At 50.6% G+C, this 14,263-nt stretch overlaps 1 protein-coding gene across 1 annotated transcript in view; it reads right to left on the bottom strand.

Moving 5' to 3' along the window:
• Positions 1-13,476: 13,476 nt before the first annotated feature.
• SOCS1 (suppressor of cytokine signaling 1) overlaps positions 13,477-14,263 on the bottom strand; it is a 1,632-nt gene continuing 845 nt past the window's right edge. The window contains exon 2 of the mRNA XM_006776305.2: positions 13,477-14,263. Within this exon, the coding sequence (XP_006776368.1) occupies positions 13,904-14,263 (360 nt within the window). The 3' untranslated portion in view covers positions 13,477-13,903.

Here is a 14,263-nt window from a genome sequence, read left to right as displayed (position 1 = left end):
TCACTGCCCCTGACAAAGGCAATTGCCAATCAGGCTGAGCACAGAGTTCCTGGCAGCAAAATGGACACAAATCTCCCATCCATTGCCTCTGCCCACCAGAGGGGACACTAGGCAGGCCTACAATGTTGGTTCCTGTCTTGCTGGTTTGACAATCCAGGGTGGGGGGAAATCCCACTTTGGTAGAGGCGAGGAGGTCGGTCAGAAACTTCAAGTTCTTGGGTGCCTTTATCTCTGGGTGGCTGCGATGACTCTGGAATAAGTCACTTCCTCAACTCCCCAGTTCACAGAAACCTGGGCTCTAAATATAGACCCGGCCACAATGGGCGGGGCGGTGGGCGCACGGTACCCAGAACGGGAGTTGGATGAAGAGAGGAAGCCAAGGACATAATCTGAATCTTCTGAGCAGACGCCTTCAGGCCCTGCCAGTGTGAAGATGGTATTGGATTGAACCGTGTGAAATTGCCTACTCTTGTGTCTTGGACCTACAAAAACAGCCATTTCATCTGCTTCAGCCTTCTGTGATCTACCCAGAATATTATTTTAAGAATTAAATAAGATCTTGTGAAGTCCTTAGTACAGCGCCTATATGTAACAAGTGCTAAATAAAAATAGCCCTTATGTTATATTAGAATACATGCTTTGTATCTCCTGTCTAATAGTTCAGCACCAGTGATAATAATGACACTCAATGTTACCGGTTCCTTTACCATTCTCTCCTTGTCGAGCCTATAGGAACTTCCATTTATTGAACATGTGCCCAGTGAGGGTATAAGCATTCTTCATTGTCACCAACACTCAATGTCACCCATGATTCCTGGGCAGGCGCCATGTGCAGGCATAATACGAGGGCACAAGCCGACACTGTCACTGTGGGTCACTTCATTCCGAGCGTCCTTGTGGGAAGGTCCGAATGCCAGATTAACTTGTGCAAGTCGTTCATGGTTAATTTTAAGCTTACACTCAACTATAATCTTAAGGCCAGAAGTTAGCCTGCTCTGGGACAGTTGATTGTTTAATCCAATACTTCACATGAATGTCTTGAGTTTCACCTTGGCACCCACTCGGCCCGTTTGGGATCCTGGCCTTTGCCCAGGGGGTTCACTGTCCTTGTGATAAGCAGGTTGTCTGGATTCTCAAGAAGGCACCCAGGAAGATGAAAGGCAGGACATAGCGGAGGCCAGAGCTCTGTGACACACCATTCAAGACTGCTCACCCAGCCTTAACCGGTTTGGCTCAGTGGATAGAGTGTTGGCCTGTGGACTGAAAGGTCCCAGGTTCGATTCCGGTCAAGGGCACATACCTTGGTTGCGGGCACATCCACAGTAGGATCTGTGCAGGAAGCAGCTGATCGGTGTTTCTCTCTCATCGATGTTTCTAACTCTCTATCCCTCTCTCTTCCTCTCTGTGGAAAATCAATAAAATATGTGTTTTTTTTTTAAAAAAAGACTGCTCAGCCAGTTGGCGTGTGTGTCTGTCTGTGTGTGTGTGTGTGTGTGTAGTTGGCAACTTACAAAGTCAGAGACCCAGTGCTCCTGTATGGATTTAGACCTCATGAGGACTAATTTTGGTTTTATCACAGGTTGGTTATGTGAGCCTGGGCAAGTCATTTCACTTCTCTGGGCCTCAATTTGCTCATCTGAGAAATGGGGATAATAATAGTCTTAGCCGTCTAGGGTGGTAAGAAGGATTAACTGACACTGTGTGTGTGTGTGTGTGTGTAGCTCCCAGCTGTACCCAGCACACGGTAGCAACTTAGCATGAGCCCATCATCTCCGAGGGCTCCTCTGATGGCCAGGCTCCCCATTTTCATGACAAAGCCCCCAGAGCCCCTGCTGTGCCTGTGTTCATGGCTGCTGACCAGCAGCCCCGCCCCACCGCACCCAGGGCCCCCAACCAGAGTGACCTTCCCTCTCTCAACAGCAATTTTCCCATCCACGAAAGGAACAAAATGTCAGTGGGCAACTGAGAGCATTTGATGAAATGTGCATCACAAGGTCAACCCTGGGCCCCATCACTGGCCCTGCTGACCCTCACCTTCCTCGATGATCAGGTGGGTAGGCTCATCCCTACCTTGCCGCCAGTGATCTGGAAGGCTGCTCATGAAATGCTACGTCGAAAAAGTAGGTTACAATATGGGTCATAAAAGATGGTGTCTTTTTTGTTTTTAAAGGGAAAAAAATATATGTATCTGTAGAAATCAAGAAGATATGATATGTTTAACAATAACATTACTGGTAGATTCTTTTAAATTTTTAAAAACAAATGTAGACATTAAGAAACAATGTGGACAAGTAGGAGATGTTGATAGTGGGGGAGGCTGTGCATGTGTGGGGACAGTGGGTATTCGGAAAGTCTGGGCTTTCCACTCAATTTTGATATGAACCTAAAACTACTCTAAAAATGAGTCTTTTTAAAAATGGGAAGGAAATTTTGTTTTCATGTGGGTTTTTTTTTCCAAGTGAAAAAAGTGAGTTATTAAATCAGGAAGTGTGAAAGTCTCTGCAGTCCAGCTTTCCTCAAAGGCAGACATCAGTGAGGTCCCTGTGGGCCCCAGAGCCTGGCACAGCTGATCTTGTCTCTTCCAGATCTTTTCTCTTCCTAGGATGCTGCATTGCCCCACTTTGCTTACTCACCCTTTGTTCCACCCAGACCTGACCCCTGACCCTTACTGATCTTCGAACTATGACTACCCAAGACTCGGTGTTGCAAGTGAGAGAAACATAACTCAGACAAGCATAAGCGAAGAAAGGAAACTTGTGGTGTGTGTAGTAGGTAAGTCCAGAGGTGGAGTTCAGGCAGGGCTGGATGCAGGCGTTCATGCAATGCATCAGGTTCTGCCTGGTGCTCCTTCTGTACAACTTTCTTGACACGTTGGGCACAGTGGTTGCCAGCAGGCCCCAGTTTAGAGGAAATAGTTCCTTTTTCTTTCAGCAGAAAAGTCCCAGGAGGGTCTCTGATTGATCCAACTTAGTTGGTTAGAGCATCATCCCAATATGCCAAGGGCGCGGGTTCCATTTCTGGTCAGGGCACATACAAGAATCAACTAATGAGCCAGCGGTTGTGGCTCAATGGTTGAGCATCGACCTAGGAACCAGGAGGTCACAGCAGTTCAGTTCCCCGTCAGGGCACATGCCTGGGTTGTGGACTTGGTCCCCCGTGTGGGGTGTGCAAGAGGCGGCTGATTAGTGATTCTCTCTCATTGTTGATGTTTCTCTCTCTCTCTCTCTCTCTCTCTCTCTCTCCCCCCCACCCCCGCCCTCTCTGAAATCAATAAATGCATAAATAAGTGGAATAACAAATCTCTCTCTCCATAAAAAAAATCAATTAAAAAACAAATAAATAAAATGTGGAGACAGATTGTCAGCTCAGGTCTGTTCTGTGAGGGCCTGATACGTCAGTCACATAGAAGAAGGAGGGGGCGATCTGGGGCCCCACACACCTGGGTGAGAATCCCAGCTCCTCCCCAGCAGGCGGCGTGAGCTAGGCGGTCACTTTGCCTCTCAGAGTCTTATTTTTCCTCCCAACCAGAGTGGTGCCCAGGATTTAAGTGAGTGTGTGGGAGTCCAAACCCAGGTCAGACAGCTGTGACGAGGGTCCCGGTGCTACTCGCGTATCTGGTGGAAGAGGTTAGTCACACGGCTGCAGTTGATCTCCAATCTTGCTGTGAGGTCCTGCAAAACATGGAGAAACCTGCTGCTTTGGGGCAGGTATATTGATTATGGGAGGTAACATAGATCACTTTTCCATATGCTGTCCCCTCTGCCTGAGATGCCCTCTCCCACTGAGGCTGCCTGTGAGCTCAATCCCATTCATGCTAGAAGACTCAACCTTCCCTTCCCGGGGCCTCCCCTTTCTCCACATCTCCCATAATTCCTAGGGCTAATTAGTGTTCTTGGTGCCCCCGCCCCCAACTCTCCAGCCACCTGCCTGGTGGGGCCTGGATAGGGAGATACTCTCTGAGCTTCTCAGATTCATCTGCTCCCTTGGGGAGCATGAATAAACGCTTCTGGGACAAATGCATAATGCCCACGCTGTATGGTCCCCAACTCCAACGCAGGACTCCGCCCATTACTGCTGGCAGTGCGGCACCTTCTTGGGTGAGGGAGGAAGTCCTGGCTGCAGCTGGAAGCCAGGCGGCTGATTTCTAAGAAACCAGCTGAGGAACAGGAAGGCCTGGGCGAAGCTCAGGATGGCTTTCACTTTCGGTTTTCCGGGGCCAGCGTGGAGTAGGTGCCCAAGGCACTTGGTTGGAGGGTATTGTAGGCATGGCTTCGCAGGATCAAGTGGTGGCACAGCCACACTTCAGGGCATGGACCAGGCCTGGCGCCCAGAGAGGCCCTGCAGGGCCTGGCACACAGACATGAGAGCCAAGCAGGGCCAGGCACTCGGCTCGGCTATCAGTGCTTCTCCGTCATTCATTTGCCCTTTAGTTTATACAGGCCTTGAATTATTTATTCCTTCACCCATTCATTCATTCAGTAATTCATTCACTCATTCATTCATTCACCCATCCATCTCTGTGTCCTTTCTTTTAATCTTTGGCACTCTGTCTATATTTTCTCTCTCTCTCTCTCTTTTTCTTTTTCCTTCTTGTTTTTTCCCCATCTCCTTCTCTCCTCTCCCTTCTCCTTTTTTTCCAACTCTCTGGCTCCCCCCGCCCCACACTTTCTCTTTTTACATTAATCCAGCATTTCTCATCATTCACTTAAGACAAAATTTCACCACGCTTTCTAACCAAATGCCCCTCTCCCAACTTAAAAAAATCTATATACTTACTTTCATGTTGTCTCAGGTAATAATAGCCAGCACCTCTCAGGTTTGAGGTGATGCATTTCCCCCCCAATTCACATGAAAACAAACATGTAGGAGAATTTTTGCTAGTCTCATGCCCAACATACCTGATGTGGGGATGGTGCTGGGGTGGTACACCTGCACTTCAGGAAAGGGCTGTGTTGGAGACTCCTTCACCTGTGTGCCCTGGCACATCCTCTCTCCAGGGCTCCTCAGGTTAGCCAGTCAGCCTGTCAGCCTGTCACCGTGGAGTGCTGTCCCATTTCTAGAAGACTTTGTTCATATAGCATGCTTCTAAGCACCTTACAGATATCAACGCACTTCCCCCTCTAACAGTCCTGGGAGATGGCAACGACAATAATGGGGAAACTGAGGCACAGACAGGCTAAGTAACTTGCTTGTATCACACAGCTAACAAGATGGTCCCTGCTCTCCTCGCACTCACAAGTCTAGGAGACCGAGCAAACCTCTTAGCACTCTGATGTGGGCTTTAACAGAGGCAGACACAGAGGCAGGGGCGCCCGGTAGAGTCAGGGAGGGATTCCTTGGTGGGGTGATGGTTGATCTGGGCTTTGAAGGTTGAGTAAGAGTTTACCAAGTGAAGCAAAGCAAGGGAAACATCAAAGGCTTTGCCCAGGCTGCTCAAAAGGCCCAGAAAAATGGTGAGAAATCGGGGATGATGGTAGCAGATGGGGAGTATGAAGAGAACAGCGTGCTAGAAATGTATGTTGGGGCCAGGTGGTGAAGACCCTCAAATCCCATGGGAATCTTCATATCTAGCAGCTGGGAGTCATTGGAATACTCCGGCATCATCTTGCTTGGTTCAAATACTGCTTCTATTGCTTTTACCGGCTGTGAGATCAGAGACAAGGACTACTGGTCCCAGTTGCCTTGAGTGTGAAATGAGACAATAATGGTACCAACCTAGAAAGGCTACAGAGCGGCAGCTAATCATATACTCACTTGCAGTGGGAGCTAAGGAGTGTGTTTGACCAGGGGTGTGAAGTGATCAAATTTGACCCAATTTCCTCCTAGTACCCACATCTCTGAGCCTCAGTTTCCCAAGCCAGTGAAGGGGAGGCCCACTTTAAGGCTCAAGTGTGTATTCTCCCCCTCCCCCTTCCCTTCCCCTACACCCCTACTCACCTGGCTGGGAGAGCCTCGCAGGTCCCTCCCAGCTGGACCAGGGGTAGTTTCACTTTGACCCACCTTCCAAAAACTGTGGCCCTTCCTGTCACTAGGCTAGCACAGAGGTAAATGGCACAGAGATAAATGGCTGGGCATGTCAGGGTTTCATTCTCGGCCTCTCACGTTGGGAATGAGGACAGGGCGCATGCCGTAGCGCCCAGCCTGCCCTGCCAACATTGTGCCTCTTACACAACATGAACTCCACGCTTAACAGTTTGTAATTGCTTCCTTTTAATCCTCTACACCCTGTGAGATGTGGATGCTTATACCATTTCACAGGTGAGGAAACTGAGGCTCAGAGTCAGGGAAGGGACTGCTGGCCCACAGCGCACAGCCAGCAGCCAAGTTGGGCAGCGTTTCCCGGGCGGGGGATGGGTGCCCTGGAGGGATTCTGGATGATGGTTTTAGGTTTAGGTGGGACACAGGGATAGTTTTATAAAACATTGAGCCCAGCCAAAACCGGTTTGGCCCAGTGGATAGAGCGTCGGCCTGCGGACTGAAAGGTCCCGGGGTCAATTCCGGTCAAGGGCATGTACCTGGGTTGCGGGCACATTTCCAGTGGGAGGTGTGCAGGAGGCAGCTGATCGGTGTTTCTCTCTCATTGATGTTTCTAACTCTCTTTCTCTCTCTTTTCCTCTCTGTAAAAAATCAATAAAATATATTTTTAAAAAAACAAAAAACAAAACAAAACAAAACAAAACAAAAAAAAAAACATTGAGCCCTGCCCCTGATGTGAAACAGCAATTTGTTATTTAAATTCTTCTGTAGTCTTTATGCTTAAGTCAAGGAGAAAGTCTCTTGTGTCTTTAACACGTGACACTTGACACCTCTCTTTCTCTCTCTCCCCCATCCCTGCCACCCTCCCTCCCCCTTTCAACTAAACACAGAGCAGACCTTATTTCAAAGCAGAGCAAGACACCAACATCTAGCTAGAATTCACTAACATTGTTGGGATGTCATTGCATTTTGTAAGGCTCATCTCTTTGTGGCAGGTGATTCTGGCTTCCTGTGTATGGTAACGATGTTTCCCTTCAAAGAAAACTTACAAATAGCTTGATTTGAAGAAAATAAGAATTGAGTAGCAGAACAGCTGGAACTTGAATAGATCTGGCAAAAAAAATAATAAAAGAGAAGCTGTAGTGTCTGATGGTTTGACAGACTCAACTTAGAGCTTAAAATTAGGGGGTGGCTGTAAAACTGGGCTCCTGTGTTAGAATCCCCTGGGTTCTGCCACCTCCCTCTGTGAGAGACCCTGGGAACGTCAGCCTCTCTGTGCTTTGGTTTCCTCATCTGCAAAATGAGGATAAAATAGTACCTGCCTCATATGGTTCTTGTGAGGATTAACTGAGATATTGTGCATGAGTCACATAGAATGATGCCTAATGCCTAGTGAGCATTGGACGTGGGCGAGCTTGTAGCCATGGCAGTTCGTAGTAAATGGCGAGCTGGGAATAGGACCAGGTCTGTCTGACTTCATGCGCTATGCTGATTAAAATACATCTGGGCAACCTGTGTGCTGAAAAATAATAATAATTATTATTATAATTCTATATTTGGGTGATGATTCATTTTGTTTCCACTCATTAAATCATTTGATCCTTATGACCCTTTTGAAACAGAGCCGTGGGTCTATTTGAGTCTAATTCTTATTTATAGATGAGGCCATGACAGTCATACAGTTGACAGGGTCAGGATTAAACCCAGGTCCTGGGTCCCAGCTCTTTCTGCTCCTCTGTGCTGCCTCCCAGAGGGAAATGTTGGTGAGGAGGCTTAGCCAGGCCATGCCCCCTCCTCTCCCTCAGCAGGCCTCTCTCTGGCTGCCCCTCCCAGCTGCACCCAGGTGTGGGAGTACGTGTGTCACCACACAGGCCCCTGCAGGTCCCCAGGTGAGGCCAGCCCTGAATGTCACCCTCCCAGCCCTGCCCTTGCACAGGCTCCAGCTCTCTGGCTCATACTTTTCCCCCTGTCCTTGCCCATCCTCATTTGCATCCATGGCCCCTCCCAAGGCTGTCCCAGGACCACTCCTCAGCACCCCTTCTGACCAAGCAGCCCTGGCCACTCTCCTAGGCCAAAATCGGACATAGCCTTGCAGTTATCAGCCCACTGCTTCTCCTGGCTTCCCAGCCCGTGCTGTAAAGAAAGGGTTCGTGTGGGGCAAGCCTGGCCAGTGTAGCTCAGTTGTTGAGTGTCGACCTATGAACCAGGAGGTCACAGTTCCTAATCAGGACATGCCTGGGTTGAGGGCTCGATCCTGTGTGGGGTGTGCAGGAGGCCGCCAATCAATGGTTCTCTCCTATCATTGATGTTTCTATCTCTCTCTCCCTGTCTGAAATCAATAAAAATATATATTTTAAAAAGGGGGGCAGGTGAGTGAGATGCTCTGAGCCCTGGCTGGTTCTGAACATTCTCCAGGGTGGTCCTGGGTGCTAGAAATAAAGCATAAATTCATGAACCCTTGACCTCTGTAGTGGATAAAACCATGAGCTTGGGCATCAAGCACTGGCCCTGCCGTTTACACATGCATGGGGGCAACTCCTTCACCTTTCTGAGCCTGTCTCCTCACGATGCAGCCGGGATGAAGTATTAGCACCCATTAGGTGCTCCATAAATGGCATTGTTTTAAAACAGCAGCAATGCCATAGTCAAGAAACAGAGGGCCAGTCCCAGTGATGGTTTGCCTATCATATGTTAAGCACTTTCCAGGCACCCTGTTATTTAATTTTACCCATGGGGTGGGTACAATTACTAACCCCATGTCCAAGTGAGAAAAAGAGGGTTTGGGAAAAAAAATACAAAAAAAAAAAGAAAAAGAAAAAGAAAAAAGGATTTGAGACCTGAGGTTGTGGACTGGGATGAAGTGGAAGCGTTTTTTGGTCTCTGTAGACTCGAGGGGATGGAGGAGGGCCCGATATATGGCCTTGACCTGGCATGTCCTTAGGATATGCGCTCTCAGAGTCCAGGAAGCTCACAGTGTCCAGTGGGCAGAATGCAGCGGTCGGCGTTAAGACCATGCGGAGGCGAAAGGGGCCAGAAGCCCACAGAGGCTCAGAGGCCGAGGTAGGGTGGGCTGGGGGGCGGGGGGCGCTGCGTGCGGAGTGGCGTGGTGACGTCATCAGCACGTGGCACGTGGTGCCCGGGAGCAGGGGCGCGGCGTCGTGCGGGGCCTCGGACTTCGGTGAAGGCGCCTTTTATTTGTATGAGCGCTTTACCTCGAAACCGGCTGGGAAACACCAAGACGCTTGACGCACAAGGTGAGGGAACAGCATGTGCGAAGGCCCAGGAGCAGGAGGGAGCGTCGGGAAGGGCCGCCTGCAGGCCTCTGGGTCCTCGTGGGAGGCGGGCCTTCTCCTGAGCGTGGCTGGGAGTCCTTGGGGGACTGGGTTGGCGATGCCTGACCCCGCCCCGCGTGTGTGTGTACAGGGTGGTAGGTTCATCTTGGGGCCAGTCCTTGTGGAGGGGAACCCAGGTGTCCCTCGGGGGTGTCTGGCAGGTGCCAGGACCAGGGTCGGTGGTAGAGTTGGAGCGCACTCCTCGAGCACCGTTGTCCCGTGTGAATTTGTCCCGCTGAAAACTCCATCCCTGCTCTGAGCGGTCTTCAGACACCCCCATACCCCCGAAAGAGGCCAAGCCGGTTATTATCTGAAGCTCGAGCCCTAGAGAGTCCGGATGGTGATGGTGGAGGCCAGGGAAGGGGATGCAAAACAAGCCTCCAGGGAGCACCGGCCACACCCACCCTGTGCCAGCCAGCCCGTCCGCCTCCTCGCAGGCCTTTTGCTTCCTCCCCCAAAGTGGAGGCCAGCTCTGCCCCTCACTGGAGCCCGCGGGCCATGCCTGGGGCTCTGTTCAGACCCCGGCTTGGGGTCTGGTCGTGCTTGTGGTTTCTGATGGCTGCCTGCCCCAGGGCTGGCCACTCCAGCCCTAGCCCACGCTCAGGCCCAACGTTCAGACAGGTCTCAGCATTCCTGTGGCTGGCCCTTCCTTGCTGTTGGCCTGATTGGCTGGAGCTGAGGGTCTGGCCAAGAATGAACACCCCCCACCCCCACCAGTACACACATAAGGCAAGAAGCCTAACGCCCTCTCACCAGTCCTCCCTGCTTTAGTCCATCTCTAGCTAGAAGTCAGGGTGTAGTCACAACACAGATCCCATCAGGCCACCCCCAGGCTCCTTACCACACCTCACATCCATACATTTTACCTTGGTCTACAGGACCCTGGCCCTGCCCATTGCCCACCACCCACCCAGTCCAACTCGCCGCCTGCCACTCACCTTCATTCAGTCCCCTCCAGCTTGGCCAGCCTTCTGGAATGCACTGAACTCATCCCAACTGATGGCCTTTGCACTTGCTGTTTTTCTGCCTGGAATGCCCGTCTCCCAGGCTGGCTCCGCCCTGTCATCCCATGTACAATGTCAGTGTCCCCTTAGGAACCTTCCTGACCTTTCTTTCTAAAATATGCCACCCCCCAGCACAACCCCCTCATCCAGCCACCTTGTTGAGTCTTCACTGGAGCAGTATCCCTGCTTGGAATGTTCCTGCTTCTTTAGTTTCATGTTCAGTTGCGGTATTTACTGTGTGGGGCCGTGAATGTGAACTCCGTAACAGGGACAGGACTCCCTCGACTTTGTCCCTTCAAGTGTCCTTGGGACCTAATGCCTGGAACACAGCAGGTGCCTAGTGGACGGGGGCTGTAGGGACCCAGCGATCATTTATTGAGCACCGTATCGTTTGGAGATCTATTGCCAGGTTGCGTGCTAAGTGCTTTATGTGCATCACCTCAGGAAGAGGCTCAGTGCTCCACTTCCTGGCTCTGGGACAACAACAGATCGACTCACAAGCTTAGGAGGATCAAGCAGGCTGAGGTGAGGCTGAGGAACATGCATTTCCCCAGCACTCCTCTCCCCCCCCCTCCCCCCCACTCTTTAAGAAACCAGTGGTCTATAGAGAGGGATGGCCCTGGTGCAGGTCTTGGCTATCAGGTTTGAGTTGTGTGACCTTGAGCAAAGTGACTGTACTTCTCTGTACCTCCATTTTCTCATCTCTGAAATGGGGATCAGAGTCCCTGGCTCAGGGTGGCTTTGATGTGGCTTGAAGCCTGTTCCTGTACCTGCGTGCAGTCCCCATTATGGTAAAGAGCTGCCCCTTTCCCATTCTGTATGCCTTGTGCTGCCCAGCTCACCCACTCTCATTGGGGAGGGTACCTCAGCAGCACCTGAGCCCCCAATGCAACCCCCCCCCCCCGCCCATGCACACACACACACACACACACAAACCCTCCTCTCACTTTTCATTCTTGTAAATTGACATCAGCATTGCTGAATCATAAAGCTGAGGTTTGAGAGAATCTACACTGAAGGGGAAGCCACATGGCACACACTGTGCCACCCCCCAGCCCTTTTCCTCTGCACCAGTGTCTACACAGGATCTCAGGCACACGGGGCCTGGAGTACAGCCCCTGGGGACTTTTAGGTCATTTTATGCCACTGTACTTATGTTGGAATAGTTTTTTTTTTTAATGACTTACAAAGAGAAGGGGCCGGCTCCGGGGAGTGTGGTCAGAGGGGGTTTTTTTCTTAGCTGTTTTGCTCCAGGCTTTATAGGGAGAGTGGGTTTGTGTGATGAAGACGTGGCTTTTAAACTTTTTTTAAAGTAGGAAAAAACCCTGGAAATAGTCAACTACCTTCGGATTCATCCCTCTTTAGATGAGTATCTGTTTCCTCATCTGTAAAATGGAGAGGTTAATAGTAAATCGTAAGGCTAGGGTGAAGGTTGAATGTCTTAATATAGGTAACTAGGGGGTTGGAATGGTGACTGCACAGTAACGCCATATGTAAATGTTAGCAGCTGCTGCTGTTATTATTATTGCGACCGTTAGGCCCTCGGGGGAGGCTGTGTTACCTAGTGGTACCCAGCTGCCGAGGCAATACAATCTAAGTTTGAACATCTGGCTCCATCACTTGCTGTGTGTCCGGTGCCTCTCTGAGCCTATAAAAAGGGGGGAGAGATTTCTAACTCGCAGGCCAGTTGTGAGGATGAGACAAGATAGCACAGGGCCCTACACACACTAAGTACTCACTAAAGTGTCTGCGGTGTGCCCAAGCACTGCCTTCTTGGATTTGTGTTTTTTTCAGGCCCTGCCCAAACTGGGTATGAGACAGGGAAAGTCAGAACAAAGACAGAACTTGATCCACACAGTAGAGAACAAAGGGCAAGGAGGTAGATAAAAGAAGAAAAAGCAGCACTTCCTTGGAGCCAGTGACCTCACAGCACCCCCTTTCCCTCCCATCCCACCTTATTAAAGGATGAAATTGCCAAAGCTCTCTGAGATCCTAAATCTCTCCGGGCCATCCTTAACCTTGAGATCTGGAGCCTATTTAATCCCAAGACAAGCCTGGGCAGCTCCAAATTTCAAGTTAATTTTATGCTGCACTTTCGAGCCTGAAAGGTATTATTAAATACTAGGACATGCCATCATAAGCATGTCCAAGGCTGCAGACGCCCATTCTAACTTCTAAAAATGAAGTGCGATGTCTGCTTACCCCTCTAACTGAACATGATTCAATTCACTGGGTGCAGCAGCACAGCCCTGAGTTGCCAGCATGGCTTATCTGTCAGGCCGGTCAGAGACATAAAGCCCGTATCATGGGGACTTTCAAACATCCTGGAGCAGCTCTTCCCTCCCCTGGCTCCTGAGAACATCACTTTCTCTGCGATGCCTAGACACCTGCTGCTGAGGGTTCCACCTCCTCCAACAAGCCCATGTTTGAGGCCCATGCTGAGGCCCCAAGAGGCCAAGGGAATTGCCGCTAGCAGGGCCCTCCAGCCACCACAGACCACAAAGCCTCGTCTGACTCCAAGTTATGCGTTCACCAAAAAGTACACCAGACAAAACAGGGCGGGAAGAAGGAAGTCGGGCCCAACCCTGTATCCTCTATCCCATCTAAAATGTTTCCCTTGATGCCGAATTTCAGAATGTACCAATCCTCCTTCCAAAAATCATCAAGCCCCCACTCCCCCATCCCTTCCTAGAAGTTATTGTGGTCACAGTGAAATTTTCTCTGTGTCATCCATTTCAACCAGAGTCTCTGTGGACAGCCAATAAAAACCCAAGTGTCTTCTTTGACACAGGAATGACCAAAGGCAAATTGACCCCCTGCACTGCTTTTCTCTTCTGTAAAGTGGGCCAAGAGCCCTGCTTCATAGGATTGTCTCAATAGGATTAAGTAAATGGAAGCAGGTAGAGCTCCGCATAGGACCTGGTACACATTAAGTGCTCAAACATGAGCTGCCATTTTAACCAGACATACAATACCAAAACTGGACCAGCGGTTCCTCTACCCCCAAGAGCTGTGGGGGGAACTGAGCAGAGTGCATAGCCACAGAATATGGACCACACACCACCTCCAGCCAAACAGGTCAGTCTTAGGATCCCTTTCCCCTGGACCTATTCGGAACCAAGGAAAACCTTTGACCAAAGCAAACGCTCTAGAAACCATTTTTCTTTAAAAAAAAAACTTTCATAATAAAGTTTATTACCTAAACTGGTTGTAAAAAATATAAAATAGGATTCTGCATAGCAGAAAAATAAAGCCAGAGACCCTCCCCCAACCCCTGGTTTGTGCAAAGATACTGGGTATATGTAAACATGAAGAGGTAGGAGATAAAGTTGAGGTCCTGGCCCCAGATAGTTAAATTAAGCTGCTATTACAACCAGGGGGACCCAGAGGGAGCACCAGGAGGGGGGCACACCCCCAAGAGTTGGGGAGGGGTCTGTGGCCTCATCTCCAGCCAAGAGGGGGAGGGACCTCGCCCCCCACACTGGCTCCCTCCAACCCAGGCGGGGAAGGGAACCCACATAGTTCCAGGGAAATAATAATTAATAATAAAAAATAATAAGGCGTCCGAGTTAATGCTTCCTGCGCAGCCGGTCAGATCTGGAAGGGGAAAGAGCTCAGGTAGTCTCGGAGAACAGGGTTGAGGGGGATGCGCCCCAGGTTCTCGCGGCCCACGGTGGCCACGATGCGCTGGCGACACAGCTCCTGCAGCGGCCGTACACGGCGCTGGCGCAGCGGGGCCCCCAGCATGCGGCGCGGCGCCGCCACGTAGTGCTCGAGCAGCTCGAAGAGGCAGTCGAAGCTTTCGCGGCTTCCGTCCAGGTGGAAGCGGCCAGCCTGAAAGTGCACGCGTATGCTCGTGGGGCCCGAGGACATCTTCACGCTGAGGGCGAAGAAGCAGTTCCGCTGGCGACTGTCACGCACCAAGAAGGTGCCGACCGGCTGCGCGAAGCC

This window comes from Myotis davidii, unplaced genomic scaffold (assembly GCF_000327345.1).
Source record: "Myotis davidii unplaced genomic scaffold, ASM32734v1 scaffold209, whole genome shotgun sequence".
Taxonomy (NCBI): Eukaryota; Metazoa; Chordata; class Mammalia; order Chiroptera; family Vespertilionidae; genus Myotis; species Myotis davidii.
Note: the sequence above shows the minus strand (reverse complement) of the source record. Positions and strands in the feature narration are given on the sequence as shown.